Below are 12843 nucleotides of genomic sequence, written 5' to 3'. Positions count from 1 at the left end.
TGGGAATTATTGCATCCTTTGGTGCATTTCCAATGCATCTGTGGAGAGGGATGCATTCCACGTCCCTCTACTTCACTGCCATCTTTTTCCTTTAGCATTTTCTATGTATAATATCAGGTCATCTGTAAAGAGTGACAATTTTACTTCTTCTTTTTCAATTTGGATTCCTTTTATTTCTTTTTCTTCTCTGATGGCTGTGGCTAAAACTTCCAAAATTATGTTGAATAATAGTGGGGAGAGTGGGCACCCTTGTCTTGTTCCTGTTCTTAGAGGGAATGATAAAGCAATTATTAATAGACCTAAAGGGAGAAATTGAAAACAACATAATAATGGTAAGGGACTTTAACACCCCACTTACATCAATGGACAGATCATTCAGACAGAAAGTCAATAAGGAAACATTGGCCTTAAATGAAGCATTAGACAAGATAGACTTACTAGACTTATACGAAGGTAGAATATCCCATTCAGTGGAGCAGAATACACATTTTTCTCAAGTGCACATGGAACATTCTCCAGGATAGATCACATGTTAAGTCACAAAACAAGTCTCAATAAATTCAAGATGATTGGAACCATATTAAGCATCTTTTCTGACTATAATGGTATGAAACTAGAAATCAACTATAAGAAATCTGGAAAAATCACAAATATGTGGGGACTAAACAACACGAAACTGAAAACTATTGGGTCATAAAGAAATCAAAGGAGACACTAAGAAATACTTAAAGACAAATCAAAATGAAAAGATAATATACCAAAATCTATGGGATGCAGCAAAAGTGGTACTAAGAGTGAAGTTTATAGCAATATAGGCCTACCTCAAGAAACAAGAAAAATTTCAAATAAGTAATCTAAGAGTTATACCTAAAGGAACTAGAAAAAGAACAAAGCAAGCCCAAAGTCTGTATAAAAGGAAATAATAAAAGAGCAGAGATAAATGAAATAGAAACTTAGAATAGAAAAGATCAATGAAACTAAGAACTGGTTCTTTGAAAAAATAAAAACAATGACAAAACTAGCTAGAGTTACCAGAGAGAGAGAGAGAGAGAGAGAGAGAGAGAGAGAGAAAGAGAGAGAGATGGCTCAGATAAATAAAATCAGAAACAAAAGAGGAGAAATTACAATGGATACAATAGAAATACAAAGGATTATGAGACTACTTGAACAGCTATACACCAACAAATTGAACAACCTAAAATAAATGAATAAATTCTTAGAATCATACAACCTTCCAAGACTAAAGCATGAAGAGATAGAAAATCTGGAGAGGCTGATCACTAGTAATGAGATTGACACAGTAATCAAAAACCTTCCAAAAAACAAAAGTCCCACAGCAGACAGCTTCACAGGTGAATTCTACCAAACATTCAGAGATTTAGTACCTATCCTTCTCAAACTACTTCAAAAAATTGAAGAAGAGGGATTGCTTCCTAATTCATTTTACAAAGCCAGCATTACACTGATGCCAAAATCAGATAACAACAACACACAAAAAAAGAAAATGTTATATCTCTGATGAACATATATGCAAAAATCCTCAACTAATCATTAGCAAACCAAATAAAACAATGCATTAAAAGGATTATACACCAGGATCAAGTAGGATTTATTCCAGGGATACAAGGATGATTCAATATCTGCAAATCAATTAATGTCATACACCACATTAACAAAGTGAAGAACAAAAATCCTACAATTGAGAATTCCCTGGTGTTCCAGTGGTCAGGACTGCATGCTTTCACTGCTGAGGACCTGGGTTCAATCTCTGGTTGGGGAACTAAGATCCCACAAGCCACATGGCACAGCCCCCCCAAAAAAAGTAAAAAAAATCATATGATCATCTCAATAGATGCAGAGGAAACATTTGACAAGATTCAACACCCATTTTATGACAAAAACTATCAAAAAGGGAATAAAACAAATGTACTTCAACATAATAAAGGTCATTTATGGCAAACCCGCAGCTAACATAATACTCAGTGGTGAAAACCTGAAATATACCCCTCTTGGATCATGAACAAGACAAGGATGCCCAATCTCACCACTGTAATTCAACATAGTGCTGAAAGTCCTAGTCACAATAATTAGGCAAGAAAAAAAAAATAAAACATATCTAAATTGGAAAGAAAGAAGTAAAACTGTCTCCATTTGTAGATGACATGACTTTATATATAGAAAACCCAAAAGATTAAAAGAATGAAACTAGACCACTATCTTACACCATACATAAAAATTAACTCAAAATGGATTAAAGACATGAATGTAAAAAAAAAATACATATATACATATATATATATATATATATATATATATATATATATATATATATATCTCCTAGAAGAAAACATAGACAGTATGCTCTTTGACATTTTTCTTAGCAATATCTTTCTGGATATGTCTCCTCAGGCAAGGGAAACAAAAGCAAAACTAAACAAATGGGACAACATCAAACTAAAAAGGTTTGCACAGCAAAGAAAACCATCAGCAAAACAAAAAGACAACCTATCAAATAGGAGAAGATGTTCACAAATCATATCTGATAAGGGGTTAATATCCAAAATATATTAACTCATGTGACTTCCGTGGTGGTCCAGTTGTTAAGACTCTGCATTTCCATTGCAGGGGGCACAGGTTCAATCCCTAGTCAAGGAACTTAGATCCCTTATGCCAAAAAAAAATTTACTCATGACACTCCACAACAAACAACCCCATTAAAAAATGGGCAGAGGATCTGAATAGACATTTTTCCAAAGAAGATATACAGATGGTCAACACCCAGATCAAAAGATGTTCATCAGCACTAATTATCAGATAAATGCAAATCAAAACCACAGTAAGACATCACTTCACACCTATTAGAATGGCTATTATCAAAAAGACAAGGAATAACAAAGGTTGGAGAAGATGTGGAGAAAAAGGAACCCTCATACACTGTTGGTGCTAGTCCGGGGAGGACTCTTTCAGTGACAAAGAACTAGTCCTCTCATTTAACTTATACATGAGGAAAGCAAGGTCTAGCAACTTGGCCAAGGGCACACCTCAATTAGAGAAATAGGCAAAATTGTAACAGGGAAGAGTCAATCCTGACTCCATGTTGGATCTCTTTCTTTACTTTAACCTTCACTTCCCATTGCTTTTGTTCACTAAAAGGATATTGTCTATACATAATGGCCTGCCTCAAAGAACACTGCCACTCTGCCTGAATGTTAAACCAAAGTGCCTTTGTTCAGAGAAGTATCCCGACCCTGTCTGCTTGTGAATGGCTGCAAGAAAGAAGAAATTAACACATCCCTTCCTGGAGGCTGGCCATTCCAGGAGATATTTTCAAGACTTATGGCCTTTTTACTTTACTTTCCCACCTCCTCCCCTTCTCTGTTCTATAGAAGAAACTGGCATCCAAACCCCGATAAGATGGCTCTTTTGAGACACTAGTCTGCCATCTTCTCAGTCTGCCAGCTTTCTGAATAAAGTCGCCTTTCCTTGCCTCAACATCTCATCTCCGGGTTTATTGGCCTGTTGTGCAGTGAGCAAAGTGAGCTTGAACTTGGTAACAAAAGAAGAGCCTTTAAATTCAGATGTCCAGCCCAGAGCTCTTTCTGCCACTCTATAGTGCTTTCTTCGGACCTTTTCCCTATCTGGTTTCGGTAGCAGGTATTGATATCTATATATTTATGTTGGGGGGGACTCGAGGGGGGGGGAGTCAAGGAAGGGAGGGAATATGGGAATATGTGTATAAAAACAGATGATTGAACCTGGTGTACCCCCCAAAAAAATAAAAAAAAGAAAAAAAATAAAGAAAAAAAATAACAACCATGAAGCAGAAATGGGCATTTCATTTCCAGAAGTTTTGAACTTTTATTTTACATAAAACAAATATTAGTAGGTATCCTCCTCAGAGAGGCCATCCCCAGCCACCCTATCTAAAACAGCTTCTCCCCCTGCCCTCACCCAAAGTGGTCATTCTTTATTTTTCTTAAACAGATTTATCATCATCTGATATTGTATACATGTTTCCAATCTGTCTAGAATGTAAGATCCATGAGGGCAGGGACTCTGTCTATTTTGTTCTCTACAGTACCCTTAGCACTTAGAAAAGTGTCCACCACATAGTAGGCTTCAGTATATATTTTTAATGAATAAAGGTATCCATTGTATTTATAATCATTTAGGACATCACTCCAGAGCAATACGAGAAGATTGTTTTGCATTTAAAGCAAACTGTGTAATGCTTTCCAAATGAGTAATTTGGATAGGAAGTGGTTTTAATAGGTAAGATGGATCACTGTTAATAGATTCCTTTAAAGATATTATAGGAATTATGTATTGGCAGAACTTAATTATCTAAGGGTAATGTGTTTAAACAAAGTGCTTCTTCTCGGTCATGAAATGTCAACAGTGGGTTTGTTGTTAGTGCCTTTAAATTATGGAAGAGTGTTGGCCATGGCAGGCTAACTACTTATCCCTAGGTAGAACATCTCTAAGAAATAACCTTGGAGTTAAAGCTTCATAAAAATTGCTGCATTGCTTTGATTAGAAAGGAAAGATACTCTGAACAACCTTGTGTTTTGGTCCTGGTTGTCTATTTCTTGAAAGATTCCATTGGAGGGACCTGTCCTTTCCAAAATGGAAAGATGAACCAGTGTTAAGAATCCAGCAATGACCAGACATATGTTCTTCAAACTTCCTTGCCTGCTGTGTCACTGAGAAGAGGAAAAACCATTATAAAGTGAATGCCTTCCACCCCTATTTTGAAGGTCTGGAATTTGAGTGGTGGAACCTGGAATACAGATAGAGATAGAAGTATGATACAGACATAGATATATTCTTGAAAGTCCATTAACACTTTAAGAAACTAATAGCTAAATTTTATTCAGTACTGTTCTAAGCTCTATATGCATTTTAACTCATTTAATCCTTAATAATCCTATAAAGAAGGTAGTGTTATTATAGTCCCCATTCTACAGATGCAGAACCTGAGACTCCCAAGGTGAAGTAGTCTTGGTTCAAGGCCAAGCTCTAAGAGTGTCTGGCTCCAGGACACACTCAACAATTACACTACACATTACAGTGTAATTTACAGCAGGTGGGAGTAGAAGCACAGAAGAGATAAATGCCTCAATCCTTCTCTTTGGAAAGAAACCATAAATATTCATGTATGTTTTAAGAGGCACTGAACTGAAATGGTTAAATCTACAACCCTGAAGTCAGGCTGCAGGGTTCAGTCCATGCACTGCCACTTGCTACTTCTGTGATCTTGGTCAAATTATTTTTAGGGTGGAGTAAGAACGCCACCTGCCATATCAGCAAACAAAGGATGTTGCAGCCATCAAGCCATCAGCCACTATAGCTGCCCCCAATGGTAAGCCCTTGAGGGAACTCAGGATGGGAAAGAAAGGATATTGGCCCTAGATAGTTAAGGTGCATATCAAAGGAATGATTTCAGTGGGCCCAGACTCTTGGATCTTCCCATATACAGAAAAGCACTAAATTCATTAACTGGAGATGTCAAGTTTTCTTTAATTAACAGTAATCTTTTGATGTTCCAACTACCTGGATTTTGTTGTAAAAATGCCTATATATTCTGGTTTCTCCCTTCACCCTTCGGAGCAGTCCCTCAGAGCTATCTGAGAGGTTGTTCCTGGGCTTACGTCCTCAGGAAGTGTTACTGAGTACAAGCTCACTCTGCTCACCACATGACAGGCCAATAAATCCAGAGATGAGGTGTTGAGGCAAGGAATAGCAATTTTATTTGGAGAGCTGGCAGACTGAGAAGATGGCAGACTAGTGTCTCCAAAAAACCATTTTCCCAGGTTTTGGATGCCAGTTTCTTCTATAGAAAAGAGGCAGAGGTGGTGGGGAAGCAAAGTAAAAAGGCCATAAGTCTTGAAAATATCTCCTGGAATGGCCAGCCTCCAGGAGGGGATGTGTTAATTTCTTCTATCTTGCAGCCATTCACAGGTGGACAGGGTCAGGATGCTTCTCTGAACAAAGGCACTTTGGTTTAACATTCAGGAGGAGTGGCAGTGTTCCCTGAGGCAGGCCATTATGTATAGACAATATCCTTTTAGTGAACAAAAGCAGTGGGAAGTGAAGGTTAAAGTAAAGAAAGAGATCCAACATGGAGTCAGGATTGGCTCTTCCCTGTTACAATTCCCCACTGTCAATGTCCATTCCATAATCTTGTGGAAAAAGGAGTGATGACCATTCTGTTTCATCAGATGGATCTTTCTGGAAGTGTCCACCATCAGTGCCAGTGTTTCAAATGTTTCTTCTTTTGTTTCTCTTTGGAAAGTGTCTCCTTTACACCTGTAGATTTAAAAAATATTCACAAGCTAAAAGTTGAGAGTTATGTTTTATTCGGCAGGAATTTTGAGGACTTCAAGTCCAGAAGGCAGCATCTCAAGTTAAGGAATTTAGCACTTTTCTATGTAGGGGAAGATGCAAGAGTCTGGGCTCACTGAAATCATTCCCTTGATATGAACCTCAGCTATCTGGGGCCTGTATACTGTATTCTCACATTCTGAGTTTCCTCAGGGCTCACAATAGGTAGTGGCTGCAGTCTGATGGCTGCTAGATGGCAGGTATTCTTCTCCTCTTGGTCAGGAATTTGACAATATTTGGAAGATATTTCATGATCAAATTTTGTCCCATGATGCTGGGAGGCTCATCCCAGGTCAGGTGAAAATCCCTGATATGCCACTCAAGGTGCTAATTTTTGGATTAAGCCCTATTGGTAAGTAAAGATTCTCTGGACCCTCTATCTAATTATGATCCAGGAGATGAGACATTTTCCCTTGTTGCTTTGTCCCATACCTAGAATCATATTAGTTATTTTATGTTACAAATGTGATCTATTTTCTCAATATATTTAGCCACAGAAGTTTTGTTGGAGGCCAAGGTTACACATTGGGTACTGTAAGAGACAACAATCTTATAAAATAGATAGGATATAAGTAATGTAGCTAGTAACATTGTCAAACTCTAGAATATCTGTATCATTTACCATACAATATAACCTAAGAAGATTTATTACTCATTTGACAACACTTCCCATGTAATTTAACATTACACAATTAGTTTAATATCTCTCTTTGGGGTGTTTCAGGGACCCTTTGAAGCATCCCAAAGTTAGCCAGAGGTCAAAGGAACTTCATTATAATTTGATTTGGGAAGTTTTGTCCAAAAAAATATCCATAGGGTTTTAAACACTCAGATAGTCCAACAGGTTACTGTTAAACAATAGTTACTCACTCAGCTGAAGTAACAATAAAAGATTTCAAAGGCAAAAGAAACTTAAAATCTGTTATCAAAGGTAGTTCAACATCTTAAGAAAACTTTTCTTCTTAACAGAGAGAAAAGCCAAATTCAAGTTTTATACCAGCTTACTTTTAAAATTCATTTACTCAAACTTATTTTAAACTTAGCCAGTGCTGACCATGCACAAAACTCTTTTCTCAGGGTCCACTTTCCACAAACCCTTCCATCACTTAATTTATTTTAGCACAATTCTAACTTTCAAGTTATTGAATCTCTAGAGAAATTAATTTTAGATAGATACTCCTAAAATATAAATATTTCTAAAAGTTCACCCAAAGTTATTATCTCATTTGTATTTTCTTTCCTTAAACATTTTTCAATCAAGCTACTTTCCTTGCTGACAAATTTGCAACAGATATAACAAGATTTAGTTTGTATTAAACCTAGGCACAATAAAAGTATTATACTTAATGTTGATGACTCTAAAGACATGTCTATATTAATTAGATCAACAAACATTAATACTAGGTATTAATTTAATATTGACTATTTCCCAGTTCATGTGAACCTGAAACTCATTTAGCTGAATTTCTCTTGTATTTAGAATTGTTTGGTTAAGTGCTTTTCTTTAAGCCAATTAAACAGAGCTCCTCCACAAATCATCCTCACCAATGTTATCCAAAGACAAAGACATGATCAAAGACACAGAGAGACATCATAGTTCTCATTTCAAAATTTCAGCCCTGAGTCAGGTACAGCAATGTAAAATCCATCAGTTTACAAAAGAGGTTGGATTAAAATTAGGTTTCTGGCAAATGGAAAAAATCAAGCTCACTTGTCTAAGATTGCTAAATATTTACAGAAAAGACACTTAGGATTTTTATTTATCTTTGACAAGTCAATTTCTAAATTACCTTCATTTTAAAATTTTCATTTTAAAGGATGGCAGAGATGAGGGTTTCTGAGAAGGACATCTGCATCTCAAAGATACAGACAAGTTTCTCCTAGGATGACTTTGTTTCCCCTTTGTTTAATACTTACAAGACTCTTAAGATAAATAGGAAGGTTTGGGGAGTGGTATCTATTAGAAAGTCAATCTACTTGTTCCCCACTATCAAAGTTACCCAGGGCTCCTGTGGGGAAATTAGAATCAGATGCCTCAAGTCCAAGGGAGTCCGCTGGCCTCTTATAGGATATTGGTGCAAGGGAAATTGTCCTGCTGTGGAAGTGGCTCTAGTCCAAATTGGGTACCCTGTCAGGCCTTAGATGTTGATACTAAACCAGGTTCCTGCACTCCGGACATTAGCATAGAAACTACTATTTGATCCCCATGGGTAGTGGAAACAGGAGGCACTGTATATAGTGGCAGCATGGGTAGGGGCAGTTAGAACAACTGCTGGTACAGCCTGTTTGGCCATTGCAGGAGCTGGGAAGGCTGGAGGGGGCTTTAAGTTTTGAAATAACATGTTCCCACTCTCATTTTCTCACTTTCCCTTGTAGAACAGGTTCCCCCTTGGGTTTCCTTTTAGATCGCTGCACCATAAGGTGGCAGCCTTCTGACTTCTTTTCCTCCTGATGCAATAGCATAAAGCTTCTACATATGGAATCTTATCTCTTTTCCCTGTTCTTTTGCAAAACACTTCTAACTGTGAGATCATACAATAACTGAGTGAGCTATTGAGGGGCCATCGCTCTTCAGATTCTATATATTGGGTCCACACTCTATTACAGTAGTATATCATGTCTTTCTTAGTCATAGGCCCATGGCTATGTTTTGCCCATTTATCTAATATATACCCCAAAGGGCTTTCCTTCAGGATAGATGAAACATTTCCCATTTTTATAAGTTTGATAACATCAAAACACAAAAGATGCAAACAAATTCCAACACAAGAGGCCCAAACAAATTCTAGCATTGGTGCACACAAAACCAAAACAAAATGAAGACCAAAACCAACAAACCAGTTCCCCAACTGGGTAGACTTACCCTACAAAACCAATGAACTAGTTTCCAATGAATCAGTTCCAAATCAGGTAGAGTTCAACAACAATTTCCCTCTCCAAAAAGGTACCCCAATCAAACAAATTGGCTTGTCCTGTAAGGGAAAAGCCCAAATTGAGGGGGAAATATGTTCCTGGTGTGCACACCAGAGAGACTTACCCTACATAATTGAGTCCATCAACTCACAGAAATTTGTCGGTTCCTTGCCTCAACTGCCAAGTGCTAGGGTAGCAAGTGCTGCTTCAGGGAACTTTGAAGGAAAGATCCTCAGGACAAATGGTCCTGGTAGCTGCTAGGGCCTTGCCCCAATATTCCCTGACCAGGGCTGGCTAGCCATGAGCAGCAAGTCTCCTGGCTAGCTAAGCCAAATTTGTTACTGAGTCCAAGCTCCCTCTGCTCACTGCACAACAGGCCAATAAACTGGGAAATGAGTTGTTGAGACAAGGAATAGCAATTTTATTTGGAGAGCTGGCAGACTGAGAAGATGGCAGACTAGTGTCTCAAAAGAGCCATCTTATCAGGGTTTGGATGCCAGTTTCTTCTATAGAACAGAGAAGGGGAGGAGGTGGGAAAGTAAAGTAAAAAGGCCATAAGTCTTGAAAATATCTCCTGGAATGGCCAGCCTCCAGGAGGGGATGTGTTAATTTCTTCTTTCTTGCAGCCATTCACAGGTGGACAGGATGCTTCTGTGAACAAAGGCACTTTGGTTTAACATTCAGGCAGAGTGGCAGTGTTCCCTGAGGCAGGCCATTATGTATAGACAATATCCTTTTAGTGAACAAAAGCAATGGGAAGTGAAGGTTAAAGTAAAGAAAGAGATCCAACATGGAGTCAGGATTGGCTCTTCCCTGTTACAAAAGTCCTCCCAATAAAAGATAATTCTCAACTTTCATGTTGTGTATTTTCTTTTTAGTGGACAACAGCTTTTGTTTTTTGTGGTTTTGGGTAGGGATTAAGTGTTAAAACATGCAAAACACTTAAATAGCACCTGGCACTCAAAGTATTCAATAAATGTTGGGTACTTTTCAATCAAAACCCTCTTCAAGCTGAATGTTACGGTCTCCAGATAGTGGATAATTATCCAGGATTTAACACCCTTTCATATTAGGTCAAAAGGGTCATAGACTTTGAGATCTCTTGAAAGGCAAAAGCATAATAATGAAAGGAAGACAAATAGATACCTTGCATGGAAAATCAGCTAACTCTGAGAAATATAGAAATGTATGTGAGTTATCTACACTTCCATAACTAACATGATGAAGGAAATCCTTTCTAAACATTTTCTTTTCTTCTCCTTTAGGGACAGTTTTCATTCCAGGAACCACTCAGATGACACAGAAAGACATCCTCTATCGACTACAATCTTCAAAAGCAAAGTGCATTATTACCAATGAAATTTTAGCTCCAGCAGTAGATGCTATTGCATCTAAATGTGAAAATCTGCACTCCAAGCTAATTGTGTCTCAGAGCCCCAGAAAGGGGTGGGAGAACCTCAAGGAGCTGATGAAGTGAGTACCTATAATTGTTGTAGAACAGCTTCCCAAAAAGAAACGCAACAATTGATAAGATAGTCAACCCATCATTGACCAGAAAAATGAAAATTAAAACAATAGACAAAGGGAACAACTGGTGATTATTCCTGCACTTATAGTGCAAAGCTCTGAGGCAAGATGGAGCTGGCGGTGCTTTTCATAGGTTGGGATCTCAAGGAAGCACACCTTAAGACAGAGATTAGTTGTGTAAGTTTATTGAGGCGTTATCTTGGGATCAAGACCTGTGAAGGGAAAGGAAAAATGTGGGATTGGGCAGAGGAAGAAGTTTATCTTCCACGTACTTCCAAAAAAGCCCTCAGCCAACCTACTGGGATCTCTGGAGTTTGGATAGCCCTTCAAAGCTCTGCCCAGCTAAAGCAAGAGTTCCCATGCTGATCAGTAACTGGGTACAGCCTGTCCTTAGAAGGAGGCATGACCTTGAGCAAGGCAACTGTCTTCAGCCAAGGTAATATCTAAAGAGGGATCCCAGCACCTGGAAGGAGTATGTCCTAAAATCAATCCTGCAGCAGGATCTAGGAGGTGCATCACTGCATCAACCACAGAGCTGTTATAATCTCCCCGGGGAATTGGTCACAATCAATCCTCTGTGTAGGCTGTATCATTTCTTTGCTGACAGTAACATGTCTATCAGGTTATAGTAGGAAGAATACTTAATGGTTGCAGTTATAAAACTGAATTACATCGACATTCAAGCCCTGCTATGGGGTGCTTCCAGGGGTCACTTGGAACTCTTGCTAAGTATTGGTTATATCTTAGCTTTAGGGTGGCAGCAAATTCCCTCTCGGGAATGAGCTTTCTACCTTGACGCAATTATTTTGGAGCATGCTGGCAACTATAGACTTGTCCCTACCTCTTCTAAAATAGCTAACATTTATTGAGTTCTTACCAAAGGCCAAATTCTGTCCTAATAAAAATAATGTTATAATTGCATAATAGCTAACATTTATATGGCACTGATTATGTGCCAAAAACTGCTCCAAGCACTTCAGATATATTAACTCATTTAAGTGTCAGAACAACCTCGGGGTTAGGAACTGTAATTATACAGATGGATAAGTTCAAATGCTAGGATCCGGCAGAGCTGGGTTTCAAACTCAGGCAGTCTAGCTTCTGAGCCCACATTCCTAACTGCTATGTTTACTGCTTCTGAGACTGGTACAATAAACCTGCTAAGGCAGGTTTCAAGAGCAACCACATTTATGATAGAAGTGATAGGAACACAGCTATAGGTACTAACTTTTTTTAAAGAAAAAAATTATGGAATCATAGACTAAATAAACATTTGGTTTAGCTTTGTTGGGATTTAAAAATAGCTTTTCTATATTTCTCATGGCTATATATTTCTGATTCATTCATTCTCAGCTCAGCATTCCCAAATACATTTCTGTATGCTTCTTAGACACTCAAATGTGCAGTTTACCTCCTCTCAACTGCTCAGATATGTGACATATACAAAAGCCCAATTATCCTTTGGAACCAAAATGTTTTTTTTCTCTTTAACTAGGCCCTCCCTTCCCTAGGTGGATACTTAGATCCTCTCAGTCTTTTTGTTTTCTATGTTCAGATCTATGTAGACTCTCTGGTGGGAAACAGAGAAACCACCCTTCTGAGGTACCAGCAAATTTTTTCATAAAGGGATGGATAGTAAATATATAGGCTTTGCAGGCCAAGCAGTCTCTATCTTACCTACTCACTCCTGCTGTCATGGTGTGGAAAGCAGTCTTAGATAATACATAAAAGAATGGACATGGTTGTGTTGCAATAAAACATTATCTGCAAAAACAGAAGGCAGGCCATATCGGGTCTGTGGGCTGTAGTCTGACGATCCCTGCCTTATACCATTACCTGTGACTTCTATTAACATATTCATTTTTTTTTAAAATCACATTTTTCTTCATATATCCATGATTACAAGATCATAGAATCCTCATTCTGCTGGAGGTATGATAAAATTCTTGAGTTTTTAAACTCCTTCAACTCTTCTTCATTATACAGTAAAAAGCTATGAAGTCAACTCGTTATAAATGG

The 12843-nt window shown here is 38.0% G+C and overlaps 1 protein-coding gene across 4 annotated transcripts in view; it reads left to right on the top strand.

The window, feature by feature from the left end:
- Positions 1-12843, top strand: part of ACSM3 (acyl-CoA synthetase medium chain family member 3) — a 53672-nt gene that overhangs the window by 24660 nt on the left and 16169 nt on the right. For all 4 annotated transcript variants that reach the window (XM_057695556.1, XM_057695555.1, XM_057695552.1 and 1 more), the window contains one exon: positions 10563-10770. In XM_057695556.1, the coding sequence (XP_057551539.1) occupies positions 10563-10770 (208 nt within the window). The remainder of the gene's footprint in view (positions 1-10562; positions 10771-12843) is intronic.

The sequence above is a fragment of the Hippopotamus amphibius genome, chromosome 9 (genome assembly GCF_030028045.1).
Source record: "Hippopotamus amphibius kiboko isolate mHipAmp2 chromosome 9, mHipAmp2.hap2, whole genome shotgun sequence".
NCBI lineage: Eukaryota > Metazoa > Chordata > Mammalia > Artiodactyla > Hippopotamidae > Hippopotamus > Hippopotamus amphibius.
Note: the sequence above shows the minus strand (reverse complement) of the source record. Positions and strands in the feature narration are given on the sequence as shown.